At 43.3% G+C, this 20,837-nt stretch overlaps 1 protein-coding gene across 1 annotated transcript in view; it reads left to right on the forward strand.

Moving 5' to 3' along the window:
• Window positions 1-200: 200 nt before the first annotated feature.
• ARMC9 (armadillo repeat containing 9) overlaps window positions 201-20,837 on the forward strand; it is a 105,788-nt gene continuing 85,151 nt past the window's right edge. The window contains exons 1-7 of the mRNA XM_077826107.1: window positions 201-272; window positions 2,128-2,215; window positions 3,650-3,775; window positions 6,629-6,799; window positions 8,762-8,917; window positions 12,698-12,790; window positions 14,136-14,160. Of these exons, the coding sequence (XP_077682233.1) occupies window positions 2,162-2,215; window positions 3,650-3,775; window positions 6,629-6,799; window positions 8,762-8,917; window positions 12,698-12,790; window positions 14,136-14,160 (625 nt within the window). The 5' untranslated portion in view covers window positions 201-272; window positions 2,128-2,161. The remainder of the gene's footprint in view (window positions 273-2,127; window positions 2,216-3,649; window positions 3,776-6,628; window positions 6,800-8,761; window positions 8,918-12,697; window positions 12,791-14,135; window positions 14,161-20,837) is intronic.

A 20,837-nucleotide genomic window follows, 5' to 3' on the forward strand; every position in this document is an offset into this window, starting at 1 on the left:
GCGCCACTGAACTCCCCGGCTCGGCCGTGCTAGGCGCTGTACACCCGGTTGGGACAGGCGGCGCCCGGCCCGGCCCGGCGCTCCCCCGCCCCCCTCCAGCCCCTTCCGCCCCGGCCCCTCTCTGTCACATGATCCCGGCCAACGCCCCCTACCTCCAGATTGGCTGCGCGGTATCACGTGACCCCGGCCTCAGCGCGGGAGGGGGAGCTGCCGTTGCTAGGCAACGCCGCAGCGGGCCGGGGAGCGGCCTGGTGGGACCCGAAGCGGAGCAGGTAGGAGTCCCCGGCCCCCGGGTAGCGAGACCTCCCCGCCTGCAGGGATGGGGGGACGCCCCGCCCCGGGCGGGCTCCCCCCACCAGCTCTTGGGGAGGGGGCTTCCCCCACCCATCCTGGGTGGGATTAATGGGAGGGCCCCCCCCATTCTGGGGATGACGGTCAGCCTGCCTGCCCTGGGGTGGGTGGCTGTGATGGGGTTCCCCCCCCAGCCTTAGTGGCGAGGGGTTCCCCACGTGGGGTGGGGTGGCTGTGGGGGGGGCTCCCCTCCCTTCCCTCCCCCGGAAGGTTCAGGCCCAGCCCTTAGCCAAGCTGGGGGTGCAGCAGAAATGGGGCTTCTCCCCTCTTCTCTCCCCGCTCCTCCATCCAGTCTCTTCCCAGGCTCCAGCTCCGCGGCCCTGCCTGTGGGAAAGGGGGTGGCTAATAATGGCCAGGCTGAGGGGTACGGGAGGGCGTCTAGCTCATATTCTGCTTTGTGGGTCATCAGCACCAGCGGTCAAGGCTGGCACCACAGCGTCGCTGGCCGCAGGTGACCGCACGCCCAGCCAGCCTAGAATATTCAATCAGGCTTTACTCTTCCATTAGCAGCCGGCTACGGCATCCGTGCTTTTCCCTGCACGCGCACACACATTTACGTTTTGTACAACAGGAACCAATAAAGATTCTCACTATTGTGCCATTGGCAAAACCGCCACCTATGTTCTTATGCCCCCATTTATCGTTGGTGACATTGATTTACTAGCACCGGCTAGTTTCCGGTTGAACCTGCTGTGCTGATGTAAACTGATCTAATTTCGTATGAAGGTCTTTAATGGAGATTTAAGCCCCCAATCTGCTAAGGCGCTGGCCAGGCATATCCCTGCATTTGTGAGACTCTCCATTGGAGTCAATGGGTCTCCAAGGAGAAGGGCTAGCTGGTTCTTTGCAGGATTGGGGCTGAAATATGGAGCACCAAGAAGATATATTTACAGAATTCCTTTTTGGAGCATTACTGGAAATAAGGTGAACCAGTGTTCCCAAACTTTTTATTAAAGTGACCCACCAACTGTACTTTATCTTTTTATGCGACCCACCCAGTGTCCAAATTCATGGCGGGGCTGGGGGCGAAAATCATAGACCAACATCCTTTTCCTTCCCGTCTGCTACTTCCTTCTTGCCTTGCCAATGGGGCATTGATATAGATGCTGGAACTAGGGGAGCAGGAGGCTCTGCAACTTGAAGTGGTTGCAGTGCGGGGCGGGGGTCCCCTGGCTTCTATTATTCACACGATTTATAGTTTGGTTCAACAGCTCTCAGCACCCCCACTATAAAAATTGTTCCAGCAACCCTGCCACAGCATCATCCTCCATCCCATTACCACAATCCTAATCATGGCCTGGTCCAGAAAGGAGGCTGCGGGGTGGTGGTGGGTGGATTGGTTGGTTGGAGAGCAAGCCTGTCCTGCACTCAGGCACTCAGCCCATGGTGGCACTTTCTGTCCCATGAAGCTGGGCTCAGCTCCTTGCTCCTGGCTTTGGGACCTTGCACACAGGGTTTCAGTGACGCTCAGGTCTGGCTGAGCCAAATCAGTGGCGGTGCAACCCTGTGTACCAGGTCTCAATGCCTGGAGTGGGGAGCCAGGCCAAGCTCCAGGAGACAGGAGCCTCTGCTTCCTGATGACTGGGGGGATGGGCGCTTTCTCCACAAACCCCCTTTCCTGGGGCCTCCCCTCTGCATTGGGCCTGCAACCCATCTAGAACCTTCTGGTGACCCACTGGGCCGGGACCCACTGTTTGGGAAACACTCTGATGGATAACGTGTGAATGATAGATAACTAGTGGTGTTAATAATTCAATGTGTTTTGATGACTTGTAGGTCTTTCTTCAGTGAGACTCAGCAGTAACCTTTAATGATGGGAGACATCCTAGCTTATGAAGCCGAGTTACTTGGGCTGGTGAAAGAGGTAGATGTTTACTACGGAATAAAAAAGAAGAAATCATCTGGTGCCTGCATTTAGGGATGGGGGAAGGGGCAAATTTGTAACTGTTAGGCATTGATGTTGCCATTACTCTGTGTGAGTAGATGCTTGCGGCTGCATGGAGTCCCACTGATGGGGCACTCACTGCTTGCATGGAGCTCATTGCAAAATCAGGACCTTAGTTAAAGGAACACTATCAAGTAACTTTGGACCCAAAAGGTTTCATTTTAAAAAGGATTTGCAAAACATAATATAAATAGAATTGTGTTAATGAAATTTTTAAAATAAACATTGAAAAGCATTTGTTTAATCCTTCGCTGTGGCGTTAGACTCACAGACCAAATATATTAATACCTGAGAATTAGAAAGTGAAATGTACCAGTCCCCTGTTATTGTCTAACGTGAGGCTCTGATCCTACAAAGAGTTAAAATATATACTTAATATTATGCACTGTGATTAGTGCCGTTGCCTTCACTGGGACTATTTGCAGTGTATGAAGTTGAATAACGTGTATAAGTCTTTATAGGATTGGGGTATATCCAAAATGTAACAAACAAGAAAACAGCATGAATGGTGAAACATCAACATACATTATTTAAATTTTAATCTTCTCGGTATCAATAACACAGATAAGAATTTTCTCTTTTAAATTAGTTTTAAGTTAAGGCTTTGCTGTGGTACAGCCACCTGTTTAGCCCTGTGCCACAAACAGTACATACAACTTGCTTCATCACGTAATTGACATATCTTTTCTCCTTACTCTGGTGACAGAGGCTCCACTCTTGTGATTTGGTTTCTCTCTTTTTACACTTTCATACCAACAGTTTTTAGTCTATATTTGTACTTTATGAATTTCTCATGAAATGGTAAAGCCAAACACAGGATTTTCCATAATTGGACGCACCAGATTGTTGGTACATCCAAATGTGTGTCCTGCCTCTAACACTGGCTAATATTTCAGAGGCAGGCAAATCTCCCCCAAACCTGTAATGTGGCTAGTTTTGTACATTTTGGATGGAGGAGGGAGAAATCTTTCTGGACCTTTTGCAGCTTGGCCTGAAGAATGTGGTTTGCTTAAGTTAAGATATTATGAGTGATGGTAAAATTCTCAGATCTTTTAAAATTCAGCCACAACGTTTGTCTGATTCTCTTGAAGCTAGAGGTCCCGTTACCTGTAGATGATGATACCTTCAGAAAGTGTTAGTCACATAACTTTCTTGTAATTATCTGTTCAACCAAGCTTAAAAAAACTGTTGCATTACTGGTTATTAGTTGCCTTTCTTGATTTTAAAAAAATCAACTGACTATAGTAAAGCTTTGTAGCAAATCTGTAAATAAGTTTGCCTATTTATTGGTCACTGTTTTAAACATTAAAAAGCTTAAGAGTTTGTTATCTATGTGTGTTCTTGTGTCTTTAGTATTTAGACTTTGCAGAGTTTGAAGACACAGTGAAAACGTTTACAAAGGAATGTAAAATAAAAGGGAAGCCATTACCTAAAACAGCAGGTGGTTCCTTGAGAGACTCAAAGGCTTTGATTATCCAGGTAACAAATCTTTTATATTTGGTTTGACTAGCTAATGATCAAAACAGGTAGAGAGCACTGTACTATTACATCAGTTGAAATAATCTGAAATGCTTAAGCTAACTTTTGGTTTAAACAGGAGTAGGCTGATAGCAGGGTATTTTCAGTGAAAGAATCTCAGCTGAAATTCACCCCATCAGGGACCAGAGTCCTACAGAGCTCAAGGTCTAAATTTTCAAATGCGACTCATGAATTTGGGTGGCTCAGTTTTTGGGTTTCCAGATTGACGCTCATTGGAAGTGTCTGATTTTCAGTACAGCTGGGTGAAACTTTTCATACAAAACTTTTGTTTGGCAAATAATGATGAGTCAGCAACACCTAAATGTTTCATGAATTCCAGTCAATTTTGTGAAATTATTTTGGGGTTTTAAAAAAAAAGAAATTCTGAAAAAATCAAAACGTTTAGATTTTTTCCAGTTCAAAATGACTTTTTGTTCCAAAATTCTCTAATTTAATTTTTAATTTGTTTCAATATTTGGAAAATGTTTCATTTTGGTTTGACCAACATTGAACTCCTTTCCTGTGTTTTCGGAATTGCCAGCAAGTCAAAACATCTGCTTTTTTCCATGCTCCGCTACTGAACTCCCACCTTCATTAAACCAGGCATCTTTAAGACAAGTCAAATAGGATGCCCAAAGCTGAGGCACTCAAAATCACGAGACACTATGGTCTGGCTACAGGCCTTGATGGTCATGTTATGTCTCAAGTTGATGAGGAGGGTAGGAGTGGGTTGTTGCAAAGTTGTTATTCCTAATGGTTAGGAGGATGTTGTTGTTAATATTTTGAAACATTCTGAATGTTTCTGGATAAAATTATCTGTAAATGTGCTCTAGAATATAGGATAGGCACACTTTACAAAACAAAATACATCCATCCATCATGTTAACTTATTAAAATATACCCAGGAATTATGTACTCCCTCTGCTCCTGGGACTCTACCTCATTATTATGAAGACATGGATAAACTGATACGTCTAGATCTAATGTTTCTTCCTGTACCCCCCGTATTATTTTTTTGCACACTAATCATAGTTAGAGAAGGAAAGGGGAAGGATAAATGATGAGGAGTGAGTGAAAGTTGGGCAGAGTTTCATATCCATCTTACAGAGAGATTTTAAGGTGTGATTATTATTATTTTTTTGAGTGAGATAGGACAACGGAAATAATGTGAAGGCCTCCCAACCTTGGAGGGTTGTGGTAAGGAGATGAAGAAGAAGCAGAGTGGGTGAGTGGAGATGTAGGATAATGTGAAAGCCAGGAGGTTTAATGAAGGAAGTTAACAAATAATTTTGAAAACCAGGAGGGCATTTTTTTAATTGGATCTGGAGATGGCCGGGAAACCAGTGAAGGTGATGGAGGAAAGAGGTTGTTATGACTGAGTTTTCTAGAACAAGAGAGAGGCTTGCAGTGTTCTGAACTCTCTGAGGTTTGGTAAATAAGGATTTAAGAAGACCATAAATTGAATTAATTGTGATGAGGAGTAATCGAACCATGAATGTGGATTATTTTTCAGAGACTGGGAGATGGTAAGGGTGAATTCTAGCTAAGTTGTGTTCTAGAGGTGGGGATAGACAAATTTATTCATCAGGGAGAGCAGAGAGATACGGGCAATTTTGGAATCTAGGATGACTCCCAAGGTTTCTAATTGTAGTAGGGTAGGGGGTCTAAGGTAAGGTGAGTGTACATGAAAAACAGAGGACTCTAGTACAGGGATCAGCAACCTTTCAGAAGTGACAGGTTTCAGGGTAGCAGCCATGTTAGTCTGTATCCGCAAAAAGAACAGGAGTACTTGTGGCACCTTAGCTCATCTTAATTAATTAGCCTCCTAATTAAGGTGGCTCCTTCCACCTTTTCATGTTCTCTGTATGTATGTATATCTTCTTACTATATGTTCCATTCTATGCATCCAATGAAGTGGGTTGTAGCCCACGAAAGCTTATGCTCGAATAAATGTGTTAGTCTCTAAGGTGCCACACGTACTCCTGTTCTTTCAGAAGTGGTGTCCCAAGTCGTCTTCATTCATTTATTCTCTCTAATTTAAGGTTTCACGTGCTAGTAATACATTTTAACATTTTTAGAAGGTCTCTTTCTATAAGTCTATAATATATAAGTAAACTATTGTTGTATGTAAAGTAAATAAGGTTTTTAAAATGTTTAAGAAGCTTCATTTAAAATTAAATTAAAATGCAGAGCCCCCCAGACTGGTGGCCAGGACCCGGGCAGTGTGAGTGCCACTGAAAATCAGCTCCTGTGCTCCCTTTGGCACGCATGCCATAGGTTGCCTACCCCTGCTCTAATATTTAGAAATATTTCATAGTGGGTAGTTACCATACAGCCAGGAGCTGATAGTGAAGACATGAAGATAGCTGGGGGATAAGGAGAGCCAGAGAGAAAGTCCAGGGACATATACATTTGTGGATCACTTCTATAGAAGTGACAAGAGAGGCTGATGTTAAGAAAAACAAACCCCTGAAGGAGAAGCTACCAAAAAAGAAAATGAATGAAAAGAGCCATATCTGAGGAGGGGGCAAGTTTAATAAGATGCAGACACACTTGCATTGGCTGAAGTCACAAGATCAGAAGCCCGTTGAAGTGGGTTTTGTGTCTGCCACGCAGGCAATGATTCCTTGGTGATCTCTCAGTGCTGTGTCAGCGCTCTAATTGTATCTAATTGTGAGAGGCTTTGGATAAAATTTTCAAAAAAGCTAAGAGATTTAAATGGATTTAAATGGAACTTAAGCTTCTAAGTCAGGTACTTTTGAAAATGTTGCCCATCTATATGTGGGGTTGAATGAACTGTCTTCTTCTTTGCAGAAGGATCTGCTTACAGCATTTGAAGATGGAGAGCAGAAAGTTTTCTTTGAACTTTGGGAGGAGCATATTTCCTCTTCACTCCGAGACAATGAGCCTCTTGCCCAGAAGCTGGAATTTTATCTTCACATCCACTTTGCCATCTACCTCTTGAAGCACTCCGTGGGCAAGCCTGTAGGTTTGCTTTTCAGTTTGGACTTAGTTTGATTTTTGTGTGTATCTTCTCCAACCTTGGTGTTTGCCAAAACAAAATGGATTAGAGTGGATTGGTCTTTAGGTAGTCCCAGGCAAATCCATTCCATCAACAGCAGGCTATATTTGAGTTTGTCTTGAAAGCAGACCCTTGAGCTAGTGAAGTGTGGGGATGAAATTATTCATTTGAACCTGATCCTATAAGGTGCTGAGTACTGTCAAGTTCCAAAGAGTTCAAAAGGAGGTCTACCTTTAAAATCTTGCCCTTGAATTCATGGGAGTTTATTTTATTCCAGTGGACATTCAGTAACCTACAAGGCAAATAAGATATGACCACCAAATTAATGAACAGAATCTACCAAACAGGAAAAGCACCTCATTATGTCAAACTTCCATATTTCAAGATTGATTGACACCTCAATTTTTTTTGGTGAAAAAAGTCTTTTTTTAGCTTCATCTACCATTTCTGTTATTTTGGGTTCAGATGACCTTTTCTGCAGCTTTTAGAATGTGGTCCGAAATCCAGTTTTGTATTGTAAACATCATTTGTAACCTTAACTATGTAGTACCTCACCATAATATAGTAGAATTAATTTATTTTGGACCCTAGTAATGATACTTTATAATAGGAATAGCTTCAGGGGAATGTATAGTAACTACACAATGGAAAAGTAGCACATCAGATTGTGAAAGGTCAGTTTAAATGGGCCACCTAGTGTTAACAAAGCTGTCCACAGTGTTTAATAGGTGAGAATTTGTATCTGCTAGAATAAATGTTCCACTGTGTGAGCCTTTGCGTTCTCTCTTGTTTCTTCTCTGCTTTGTTATGACTGGACACTGTCAGGTAAAATTTGATCTGAAATGTAAGTGTTTAAAAAATGCTTAATTCTAATAGAGATGTTCCCAAGAATTTAAAATATATTCATCTGGAAAAAATGTATAAAAAGCAAAGGGTATGTTTACACTGCAATTGAACACCCAAACCAGCCCGTATCAGCTGACTCAGGCTTTGGCTGGAGCCTGGACTCTGGGATTGCAATAAAACAGCCCCGTAATTCAAGCCCAATGTGCCTGAGTCGGCTGACGTGGGTCCGCCATGGGTGTTTGTTTGTAGTGTAGACATCCCCAAATAGTCTCAGGCACTGTGTATGATCTATTCTAAACAATGCACAAGTGCAATGGTGCAAGCAGCCAGCAGATGAAACTGAGTAGTCTTTTTTCATTTTTTTATTTGTAATTGTCCAATCAATCTGAGAGAAGTCCATGAAAAGTAAATTATATTTTAAAAATTCTGTCAGTAACTAATGTGGTGTTTAGTGGCTTAAGTGAGAATGATTGTTAGTAAAAATGTTTGTGTTTTTTAATCAACAGTTATCTCTTCTAGGTTTAGCACAATGCTTCTTTTTAAAGCAGTTTATGAAATAAATACCTACCAGCAAAATATATTCCATGTGATATTGAGGATGATTTTTTGACCCATTGATTTTGTTCCTGTGTGGCTTTCACTATACCATGCTTGCCAGAGGTACAAGAGATGGCTTATTTAACATGTTTAAAATCAAGTAGTGACTTCCTCTCCACTTGCTGAATGCGGATATGGCACTTGACCTGCAGAAATCTGCTCCAAGTGCTCAAGACTGTTTTGCTCATAAAGCAAGTGGCCCTCCTTATTTCTCTTGGCTCCGTTGTCCTAACATGGAAGAACCCTTCTGCCTTTTCCTTTTGGATAAGTGACCAGGTGAAATGCTCTCTGACTAGCTAGACTGAGTGCTGTTCCCTGGGCTGGCCACTGAGAAGCACTTAGCCGTACTTGGTCAGCAGGTACTGTGGGATGGAGAATTAGTGCTTGATGTTGAATTTCGTCTTCACTTGTAGCTGCCAGCCCCCTTAAACACCCATTGAAGTTGTCTTCTAAATAATGACGCCTGTTTCTTTGTTTCTTAGGACAAAACTGACTTTGATGAAAGGATTTCTCACTTTAAAACATACCTGGAGACGAAAGGGGCTGCACTGAGCCAGACCACAGAATTCCTCCCCTTTTATGCTTTGCCTTTTGTTCCCAACCCCATGGTCCACCCATCATTTAAAGAACTCTTTCAGGTAAATATTTGTTTTGCACAGATTTTGTTAATAATGATTTTTCTCACAGGGTGGATGGATGCTGAGTACTGTTTAGTATGGTAATGCTTTTTATTTTTTCCTTCTGCCAAAATAGTAAACCATAAAAAGGATATTTGTGGTGAGATGCAGTATAAGCGCTGTTAATAACGTAGTAATGTTTTCCAGTCACTTACATAGGCTTGTGTACTGAATGATCCCAAAGTGTTTTACAGATGGTGTGTTCATAAATAGGATCACTGTCCCACTTGCCTCTGAAATGCAGATACCTGTGGGGAACAATGTGGGAACACTGATCTATGTTTCATACTACTTTTGCGTTGCTGCCCGACAAAACCCACTGTTTCAGGGTCCCAAAGCTCAGTGAAAAGCCTGATAACTAAGGCCGTGTCTACACTAGCGAGCTTACGGTAGCACACTGATACAGCTGCGCCTCTGTAAGATAGCTTGTGTAGCCGCTCCATGCCAATGGGAGAGAACTCTCCTGTAGACCTCATAAAACCACCTCAACGAGTGCCGGTAGCTGTGTTAGCAGGAGAAGCTCTCCCGCCATCGTAGCGCTGTGCACATTGCCACTTATGCTGGCTAACCTTATGTTGCTCAGGGGTGTGGTGTTTTGTTTGTTTTTTTTTTCAGACCCCTGAGAGACATAAGTGGTAGTCAAGTATCAGGGGGTAGCAGTGTTAGTCTGTATCCACAAAAACACCAAGGAGTCCGGTGGCACCTTAAAGACTAACCGATTTATCTGAGCATAAGTTTTCGTGGGTAAAAACCTCGCTTCTATGCCATGCATCTGAAGAAGTGAGGTTTTTACCCACGAAAACTTATGCTCAAATAAATCTGTTCCTCTTTAAGGTGCCACCGGATTCTTTATAAGTGGTAGTGTAGACATGGCTTATGTGTAAGGAGCCTGTTGGAAATACATTTTGAAAAACGAACCCAAGCCTCCCTCCTAGTGAATGGGGAGAAGAGGGAAAACTCTATTTCATAAGTAGTCCTCCCTCCAGTAAATGATGAGAATGCAACTGTCCCCCAACATATCCATCCAACATTTCCTGTGACTTTTCTAGCAGCATTATATTGAACTTCCTTTCCAAAAAATTGAGACTCTGTAGCTATGTTTAACAACTTTGTCATACCCGTGTCGTTCCTGAGAGTGCTTTGTCAGCTAGACATGTTTGGCCTTTGCCCTTGTATGGCTGTTTCAGAATTTACATCTTCTGTCACTGCAGAGGCAAGGTGGGAAGAAAATAAGAATGGGATTAGGGTTAAACTTCATAGGTAGATTTGATCTTTCTGCATCTCTTTTAGTTTGGAGCTTTTACAGCAATAACCCTATTGACTTAATAGAGGGGGTGCGGGGGGACAGCCTATATGTAAACCCACTTCCAGGTACCTGCCCAGCTTGATGGTTAGGAAAGGATGTCTAGATGACGCTAGTGGTGCTGGCTTGACCCTTGGGCAGACTGCATGCATTTGGCAACTCGCTATCCACTGCTAAGTCAGGTTGAAACCAGAAAAGGAACATTCTGCCGCTTCCTTTTGGACTTGCTGCAAATAATGAGAAAAGGCAAAGGGCTAGTTGGTTTCAGAGATGGGATCTGATTACTTTCTGAATTCTGTTCAGCAGCCTTTTTGCATGCTATTCTGGGAGAAACATTTCATTTATCTCCAGGATCTCACTGTCCAAGATCTTAATGCTTAGTCACTCACAGCTTCTGTGGAATCATACAATTCACATGCCTCCTTGAAAACAAGTCAGTTGCTCAATTCCAAAGTTAAAACAAACAAAAACAAAAAGAGTCACTAAGTATTGTTAATGATAGAGACCAGATTTTTTTTAAATAGAATCCTATTGTTCTGGAAAAGGACTAAATGTATTGTCTAAAGTGCTCGCAGAGGCGACATGTAAGTGTTAAGAGCAGGGGGGCCCAATTTAAAGGTTGAGGGGGCAAGTGAATGCCCAGTGCGTTGCCTCTGGATAGAGGAACCTTCCAACCTCACTTCCCTGAGCCAGGGCAGCCAATTACGCTGGCTTTTGGGGGCTGGGGCCGCAAGAGTGGGGAGCATGAGTTGCTGGGCCAGCCTGGGCCCTGGGTGGGGACCTCACAGCAATAAAATTTTTCCCTAGAGCTTCCACACCCTCACGGATACCTCAGCAGGGAGAGGAGAATGAGCAATGCCCCTATTCTGGTTGAGCACAGGGAACCTGTTCCCGGTGCTTTCTCCAACGACCACGCTCCAGCCCCCTCCCGTGCTTGACCCGGGGCTGCTGTTTTCGCCCCGCTAGCATTACTTGCTGTGCGGACCCCTGCCACTGCCTTCCCAGCCGGGCTCTCGCATGCTGCACAGAAGCAGTGACCTGGAGTGGCCATCCTCACCCGGCAGAAATGGCTCTGTCCCGCTCCCTCCGCTTCCCACCTGGGTCTGGCTGCCGGGGTGAGGAGCCGAGCAAGCTGGAAACTAGTGGGGCGTAGTGTGAGAAGAACAGAGCCCTCCTCCCCCCAGCAGGCTGAGCAGAGCAAGCTTTGGAGAGGCCCGCTGAGCTGCGGTAAAGGGCCAGGAGCTGAAGGGGGTGCATTGGGCCTCTGTGGCATTTCATACAGCACCCGGCCATGGGCTTCTTGTGGGGCCACGGGTTCAGTTCACTCTGAGCCCTGCAAGGGCAGCTTGGTGCTCACAGCAACCTGAGGGGGTCATGTGACCCTACATGCACCCCCCATATTGCCTCTGGTGTGAGATATATTGAAATGTGGTAGGCCGAAAGGTATGTAAGCACATATTGTATACCTGGCAATACTGTATAGTATTCAATGGTGCATCATTGTCTTGAGTTCAGACTCGCAAACCTGGCAAATGTGAATCCTGTATCGTTTCCAACCTGGTGAAACCCAGGGAAACTTGAGCTGTAAGAGCAGCTCTGAACACACAGAATAGCAAATCTCAGGAAGTTTTTGCTGCTTGTTGAAAAATATCAACTGTTCACCTGTTAGGTACCTTTTCAGCAAGCAGAAACCCGATTGATGGAGGGTGATGACTGAGGAAATGGATAGTTGGTATGGAATTTTTAAGAAACAAAGACTGTTTTTTTTCCCCCCGATTCACTGTGTTTTCTGGTGTTTAGGGGAAGATGTATCTGTCAGAAAGAAAACTTCATTCCAAACAGCGGATGATTCGAGGATTAGTCCAATTTTCTTACAAGTTCTTGGAATCCAAACCTCTAATAGAAATGTTGTATTCTGATTCACTGACGTGAGGCCATGGCCTTTGATAGTCTAATGACAAAACGTAAACTTAAATTCCAGACTGAGTCAACTATGAAAAATTAATACAATGATTTCTATAGCTTTGTTCATTAAAGCTGAAGAATTAGCAAGGGTTCATTATTATGTTCCATTACAAATAAATGAACTTTTCTCATTCGGCTTTAATTTTTTGGCCTGATTTGTTTTCATTTTTGCAACTTAATGCCTTGTGTTCCATGCACATTCAGTATGCCTATTTTTGGGTAGCTATTTTAAAGTTGAAATAAAATATTATATATGACTAAATAATAAAATAAAAATAAAATATTATACATGAAATGTTTAGGATTATCGTTGAGTTGACTTGTCATTTTCTTGCATGCGTATGAGCCACTCATCAAGCAGGCTAGCTTTCATACCATTAGAGACACAATTTTTCACTGCAGTGCTGGCTGTGTTGCTTGCTGCTGGAAGTTGCTATGACTCCAGCTGTAATTTTTTGTTTTTTCTTTTCAAGGATTCTTGGATGCCGGAGTTAAAGACGAGGTTGGAAAAGTTCCTGTCTCTGACTCTCAAAGCCAGTCATGCCCCAAGGCTTCTCACTTTATATGTATCCTTTTGAAAAATGTTTTAAAGATCATTAAATTAGACTGCCCTTTTTATAGTAATTTTATTGAAGCAGCATGCTGCTTGTTTGCTGTGTAATCACCGTAATGTTACTAAGTTGTATTACTTACCCTGGGAAATGTTGACACACCACATTCAGAAAAGTCGTTTTAAAAAAAGTTATACCAAATGTTAGGACAGCAGTCTAAATATTTGGTACCTACTGACCTGCTTGTTTACCAGATCATCATTATTTAATATAATGTGGATAGTATATCATTGTCTGAGGCACAATTCTGACGTGACCTCTCTCTGGGCAACCAGTAAATCCTCGGTCTTTCTCAGAAGCCCACTTCAGTGGAATATTTTCAGAGCTTTCAGGAGTCCCAGAGATAATTATTTTACTAAACAAATTATGCTACATGCTTTATTTTATTTAAAAAAGCATCATCATTTCTCTAGCAGCGTCATTTAAGCCGCAGTGGGAGGCCTAATCTGCATAGTAACAGAGGTCTGACAAGATTACTGGCCCTATTTTTGCTCAGCACAGCTCACTCATGGCTAGACTGGTACCTCTCAGCCTTTCGTAAGGGGCAGCACCTAGTTGCGTAGCCTCAGGAACAAAACAGGGACCAAATTATGACTCTACAAATCCTAGCTTCAGTGGACGTGAGTTGCACCATCCCTTTTCCTAGTACAGCTTCCTTTCCCCCAGCAAACCAACGTGGCTCCACTGGTCCTTGTAGTGGGGGCATGGAGGTAATGTCCCTTCTGTTCTGGTAATGCCCCTTCACTCTCTGCCTGCTTGGCTGGATGGAGAGCTGTGATCACTGCCCGTGTTATGACTCTTCATGTGGCAAGCCCACACAGAGGAGTAAGTGGGCATCTTATGCTTGCTTCTTCCTCTGCATGGGCGCATAGGCTGACTCATGACTGAGTCCTATGAGTTACTTTGGTAGGGAACATTTCTTTCTATAAACCAGTTGCACAGCTTATGTCATCAATTCATATTTGATACAGTTTTTGTTCTATAACATGAGTTTGAAGCCTTTTCCTGGTGTCTGCATGCTAAGATTAGGGTTATCAAAACTCATGCTTCAGAGCATAAAATGATGTCTGCAGGAATAAGAAAAGAGGCTCTCTCATGTTTCTGTGCAACATTACACATCAGGCTAGGTGCTTCGTGGGGTTTTTCTTTTCCCCCAAAGCATTAGGCAGTAATGCCAGAAGCAGTATGGACACTGGACTTGATTGGGCCATACTGATTCAGTCCATTGGTCTATGTCCCTATCCTGAATACCCCTTAAATGGAGATATGTTTTCCTGAACTACTCTCTCTCTTACAACAGAAGGAGAATGGACAGTGCAGCAAAGGTAAATGATCAGATTTGCTAGGGAAGGTTTATACTACCAGCAGCTGTAACTGTGAGAGGAGGATAGGCCTAGGGTGAGAGGAAAGCTAATGAAATTGGGCAAAAAATGGCTTAAAATTAAGGCCCCAATCCTACAACTTCTTATAGGAAGGACTGCATTGAAGTCAGTGGGACATTCCAGAGGCAGTTTGCCAAAGGGCCTAATGGCAGAGGTTGTATTTCCAGCTTGTTTTTAGTGACATTTTTACTTAAAAACAGATCATATGGAGGATTTGGTAAAAGGTGCATATTTAAGCTATCCTGATTAGATACAAGTTAGATTAAGTTGCTATCCTGATTAGATACAGTTTTCCTAGAATTCCTCTCCAGTATGTGCTTATAGCTGTATATATATAGATCTTCTGCTCTCAAATCTTAAGTCAGTTATTCTGGAAGTTGCAGGGGTTTGCAGAGAAACAATGAGTTTTATTGTCTTTAATTCCCCTTCAGGTTTTTTCCTTTAGATTCCTAATATTGAACCAATTGGTTTAACCCTGATAAAAATGTGTTAATTTTGGAGTAATTTTCTTGTCATATTTTGTTTATAAATGTTCAAAAGCACCTGAGTGTATGTCTACATTGCATCTGGGAGCGAGCCTGGGTTAACAGACTTGGTTTACCAGGGTTTGCGCTAGTGTGCTACAGAGTAGACATTGTGGCTCAGGCTGGAGTTTGGGCTCTCAAGGTCCTCTCAAGGAGGAGGTGGGCTTAAGAGTCTAAGATGGAGGTCAAATTACAGCATCAATGCTATGACCTGCCCGGGGTACAGTCTGGACTGTTGGATGGTTGTGCACCCTTAACTCTCTGGTCTGGTGCGCCCTATGCCCTGCCTTGCTGTGTGAGTGGCCACTCTGCTCACTCACCCCAGCCTCTAGCACACAGGTCATCCCTGGACATATTCCATAGTGCTATGCCAAGCCATTCTTGAGTTACATATAGGGCGACACTCATATATCCCTAGTCCCAGCCTTGCACCCCAAAAATGCGCCTGACACTGCTCAAGACCCCCTAGGTCAGAGTAAGCTCATTAGTTTGTCATGCCATCAAAGGGTACAGATATGCACCAGCCTTTATAACCTGAGTAGACTCCCCAGACTTCAACCAAAAATGCACTGGCTTAGGTAAAACACTGAAATAAGTTTAACTATAGAAAGATAGGTTTTAAGAGACTTATAAGTGGTATAGGCATAGGAATTCAGAATTGATTGCAAAAAGAAATAAAATTAGGGCTGTCAAATTAACTGCCGTTAACGTGTGCAATTAATGCAGAGCAGGATTAACGTATTAATTTTTTTAATGTGGGTCAATCGCAGACCCTCTGGGCGGGAGGGGAGCATGAGCTGCTTTGGAGAGCCTGTCTGGTCAGACGCAGTAACACAAGCCGCCACCAGAGGGCGGGAAGAAAAGAGGCTAGAGAAAGTAACCTGGTTCTCATCCCGGCGTTTTTAAAGTAAGAACAGGACTGCCAGGGGCTCGCCCGAGCCTCCCCGCCCCGAGCTCCACACCCCCTAAGCTGAGGCTGATCCTCTCCCCCACCCACTCCGCTGACTCAAGCTCTGCACCGCCCAGGGGTCAGCTCTGAAGCCAGTACTGCCTGCCAGCAGCAAATTTCTCCACTTTCCTGCTGCTGGACAGTGCTGCCTTTAGCTGATCCCCGGACAGCCACCTCTCTCTGCTCTGCCTTGCAGCCAGGACGAATAACCAGGTTTGGCAAAGAAGTAAGGACATCAGGGACAGAGCTGGAAATGGGGACTGTCCTGGCCAAAACAGGACGTATCGGCACCCTAGCCAGCCCGGGCCCTATTGTTCACAGCTGGCCCCTCACTCCTGGGACCAACCCCCTGCATGGTGCCCCATTCCCTTTAACGGGCTGTTTGCTCCGGAGGTACCCCATAGAGAACATGGGCCTGGTGAGCTCAGCCTCCCTGTACCAGCCTCTCCTCCCCTGCAGTATGATGAGTCCCCGAGATAAAATCCACCCTTCCTTGCAAAGAAGGACTCACTTAGCTGAAGGGAGCCCACCTAGCTCAGTAAAAGGAGGTGAGCCTGATGAGCCCAGTACTAGAAACTACCCTTCCAGAAGCAGCAGCAAAACACCTCCCTCACCCTCGTCCTGTGCCAAGTCATTGCTTGCTCCCCCCTCAACACATCGGTACCCCTTGTCCTCCCAGAACCTCCTCCTGCACAAGTCATTGCTTACTTCCCCCCTTCCCTGTCCTCTCCCAACACTGAATGCTTGTTTGTCTGAGTGACTGGCTGAACAAGAGGTAGGATTGAGTGACTTGTAGGCTCTACAGTTTTACATTGTTTTATTGTTAAGTGCAGTTATTCTTTTTTACATAATTCTACATTTGTAAGTTCAACTTCCATGATAAAGAGATTGCACTACAGTACTTCAGCGTGGTGAACTGAAGTTTCTTTTTTACAGTGCAAGTGTTTGTAATCAAAAATAAATATCAAGTGAGCACTGTACACTTTGTATTCTGTGTTGTAATTGAAATAAATATATTTTAAAATATAGAAAACATCCAAAAATATTAAAATAAATGGTATTTTATCATTGTTTAACAGTGCGATTAATCCCGATTCATTTTTTTAATCACTTGACAGCCCTAAATAAAAGATAAAATCCCAGTCTAATTCCTAAACTTTATCAAGCTAAGTCAAATTTGAAGTGGACGGTTTCTCTTATGCAAAAACTTACAGCAGTCTGTGCTAACTGGAAACCACTCCCCCCACTACAAATGTTTTTGTCTTCCAAAAGATCTTATTACATTCAGTGTACGTGAGGGAGAAGAGGTGGCATGGTAATGTCGTTGTACCTTATTTATACTCTCCTCCAGGTGCTGGAAAGATCCTTGCTGTATCCTGGGGCTTAGGCAGCCCTATGGTGTACGTGCTCCAGCAACTGTCTTGTGTGTGAATTGTAAATCTCTTGTTTTCAACTCTCCTGCTGGTGCATGGCTGGTGATGGTACTCTGACACCTGGGTGGGTGTTGGTCACTCCTAGAGTGCTACTGAAGAGCTAGTCTCTGGGTGTTTCCCAGACTCTTAACATGTTTCAGTAACAAACATGTAGCAAAATCTCCTAATGATACGTAACATTTTGACAGAACAATGATGCTCAACAGATTATAATTTTCCAAATGATACCTCACAAGGCATACTTTGTACAAAACATATCATCATAGCGGTGAATATGGGGGTTTTGGGGTGCTATTTTGAGATACAGTGCCTCACAAAAGCAGCCTCTACACAGCTACTTTTAGCGCATTAGTGTAAGTTCTGTTAGCACAAGTCTGTGGATCCGGGTTGGGAGGCTCACTCCCAGGTGCAATGCAGACATACCCCAAAGGGAGTGGAGCCTAGGTTTCCCTGAATGTCAGTGGGTCTTAAGCACCTGAGTGCTTAAGTCACTTCAGAAAATGAAACTTAGTTGCTTCTGAACATTTTCCCTATGTTCTCTTATATTATGTTGGTTTATTTTACTCTGAGGATTTATTTTTTGTATTCTGCTAATTTGGTTTATTAAAACAAATGAGGTTTGTCTTCTAATGTTGGACGTTTCCGTCATTTGCTTCATTATTTTGTGTTCTGTGTTGCATTTGATTTTATTAAGTAATAGAGGCATCTTTCTAGCTTGTACTTTTCCAAAAGTGAGAGTACTGAGGAAATTACTCCTTTCTGAAATATTAATTTGTTCTCCTGACTTCGGCTATGAGTCTGCATGGGTGTGCCTGTGTAGCTCTGATGGCAGTTTCAGGCCTTAATATGTAGCTCTGTTTTATTCCTTACAATTTAGGTCTGTTTAGACTTTAAAAAAGATTGTTTGAGGCCTGCCTCATCTAAAGGGAATTGGGTCTGAGGTGTGAGCTTTGTGATGTGCTTCCAAAATCTCCTGCAGAAGACTCACAGTGAGATCCATAGTACAGGCTCACTGTTGGAGACATGAGTGAGTGTTTGCTTTATCAATGAAGTAGAAATGCAAACAAAATTAATAAGGGACACATGAATGAAATGTAGCATGGCAAAGAGTTCTGAACACAGCCTTTTGTAAACCGTTGCCAGTCATTAGTCTCTGACATGCTGAAGCACTTTGAGGTTAGACGAGATGGTGTAAATGCTCTGGAGGATGTACTGGAGAGTTTAGAGCGTTTACCTTTCCTGATTAACCTACTGGATGCTCTGGCTCCTCACCTGTTTGCCACAAGACTTTTTTTACCTGTATGGTTTTAAAAGCTGTCTGGGTGGTGTGCTTACCTTACAACTTCCCCTGTAGATTTTTTGTTTGATTAGGCAGATCTGAAGAACTACAAAATGGTGGTGCTCCTGGGCTGGAGCACCACAGAAAAAAAACAGTGGGTGCTCAGCACCTACCAGACACAGCTGTTCGGCGGCACCCGTGATCAGCTAATCAGGGGTGCTGCCAAACAGCTGTTCAGTGATGCCTCCAAAGAGCTGATCAGCGGCTCAAGTGGGGCGGAGAGCAGCGAATGGGTGGGGGCCTCGGAGAGGGGATGGAGTGGGAACAGAAAGAGGTGGAGCAGAGTAGGGGCGGGAAGAGTCGGGGCCTTGGGGGAAGGGGTGGCATGCGGGTGTGGCCTCAGGACAGAGGAGGGGTGGAGTACCCCCAGGGAAAACGAAAAGTCAGCATCTATGGCCCCCAGGCTTTGCTTTTATCCTGGGTACTTAAAGGAAAATTGAGGAAATAGCATCTTTGGAGATTGACTAGCAGCTTTCTTTTGTATTTCCTGTTGACAAAAACAGTGGCAAGGTTCACACCCATGAATCCATTTTTATAACCTCATAGCATAGATTTTTCTTGTGATGTATTGTGTTTTATTCTGTGATGTGAAGACTATGTGGGGCCTTCTGAAATGGAGATTTAGTTTGACAGAGAAAAACAAAAACAACTGAACTTGGAAGGCTACCAAGATGTCCAGGTTCCTAGTTTGAAAGCTAGTAAACCTTTCAGCAGATGACAATGGTTAATTCCTAAAAAATGAGATCTACGGATAATACAAAGCAGCACAGTGCAAAGTGTATAAAATAAAATTTCTGTAGCATCGTGTGGTCTGCATGTGTGGAAAGAATTCTTAAATGTTGAGATGCTTAAATACGTTCCGTGGGATGTACAGGCATTTGGGTGTGTAGTTTTTCCTGCTGACCATAGTTCCAAGAGTTATTCTCATCACTGAAAATGTTCCCCATCAAACTTACGAAAAGCAAATGAACAATGAGTGGATATATGTTTCATGAGTAATATGTTGCAAAGTTTTCTCTGTGTGAACATCTGTCTTTGGATATGTCCAATGGAAATGGTCTTAAATAGGAATCTCCATCATTGGAGGTTAAGAACAGGGTGGACAAACACACCTGTCCGGGATGGTCTAGGTTTTTTTTTGTCCTGCCTCAATGTGTGGGGGCTGGACTTGATGGCTTCTCAAGGGCCCTTCCAGCCCTACATTTTTGTAATTCTATGAATATTTTATAGTTTAGGCAATTGTGTAATTAGATTCCCTCTGTAAGTTTGCTTACCGTGTTGTCATTTCGAAGTTTTGTCCATTTTGAAGTTTTTAATTACCCAGACATCTGTTGGGAAAATAACACAGCAGGGCACGGATTATCCAATAAGTTCTTGGAATGTATTGGGGAAATTTTTTTATTTCAGAAGGTGGAGACAACCACCAGGGGAGAGGCTGTTCTAGATTTGATTTTGACAAATAGAGAGGAACTGGTTGAGAATTTGAAAGTGGAAGGCAGTTTGGGTGAAAGTGATCCTGAAGTGATAGAGTTCATGGTTCTAAGGAATGGTAGGAGGGAAAACAGCAAAATAAAGACAATGGATTTCAAGAAGGCAGATTTTAGTAAACTCAAGGAGTTGGCAGGTATGATCCCATGGGAAGCAAGTCTGAGGGGAAAAACAATAGAAGACAGTTGGCAGTTTTTCAAAGAGACATTATTAAGGGCACAAGAGTAAACCATCCCACTGCATAGAAAAGACAGGGAGTATGGCAAGAGGGCACCCTGGCTTAACCAGGAGATCTTCAATGATCTAAAAATCAAAAAAGAGTCCTAAAAGAAGTAGAAACTAGGTCAAATTACAAAGGATGAATATAAACAAACGACACAAGTATGTAGGGACAAAATTAGAAAGGTCAAGGCAAAGAACGAGATCAAATCAGCTAGAGACATAAAGTGTAACAAGACAATATTCTACAAATACATCAGAAGCACAAGGAAGACCAAGGACAGGTTAGGCCCATTACTCAATGTGGGGAGGAGGGTGAATAATAACAGAAAATGTGGAAAAGGTAGAGGTGTTTAATGACTTCTTTGTTTCGGTTTTCACCCAGAAGGTTGGTGGTGATTGGACGTCTAATGTAGTGAATGCCAGTGAAAATGAGGTCGGATCAGAAGAGGCTAAAATAGGGCAAGAACAAGTTAAAATTACTTGGACAAATTAGATGTCTTCAAGTTACCAGGGCCTGATGAAATGCATCCTAGAATACTCAAGGAGCTGACTGAGGAGATATCTGAGCCATTAGCAATTATCTTTGAGAAGTCATGGAAGACGGGAGAGATTCCAGAGGACTGGAAAAGGGCAAATATAGTGCCCATCTATAAAAAGGGAAATAA

Source organism: Eretmochelys imbricata, chromosome 9 (genome assembly GCF_965152235.1).
Source record: "Eretmochelys imbricata isolate rEreImb1 chromosome 9, rEreImb1.hap1, whole genome shotgun sequence".
NCBI classification, from domain to species: domain Eukaryota; kingdom Metazoa; phylum Chordata; order Testudines; family Cheloniidae; genus Eretmochelys; species Eretmochelys imbricata.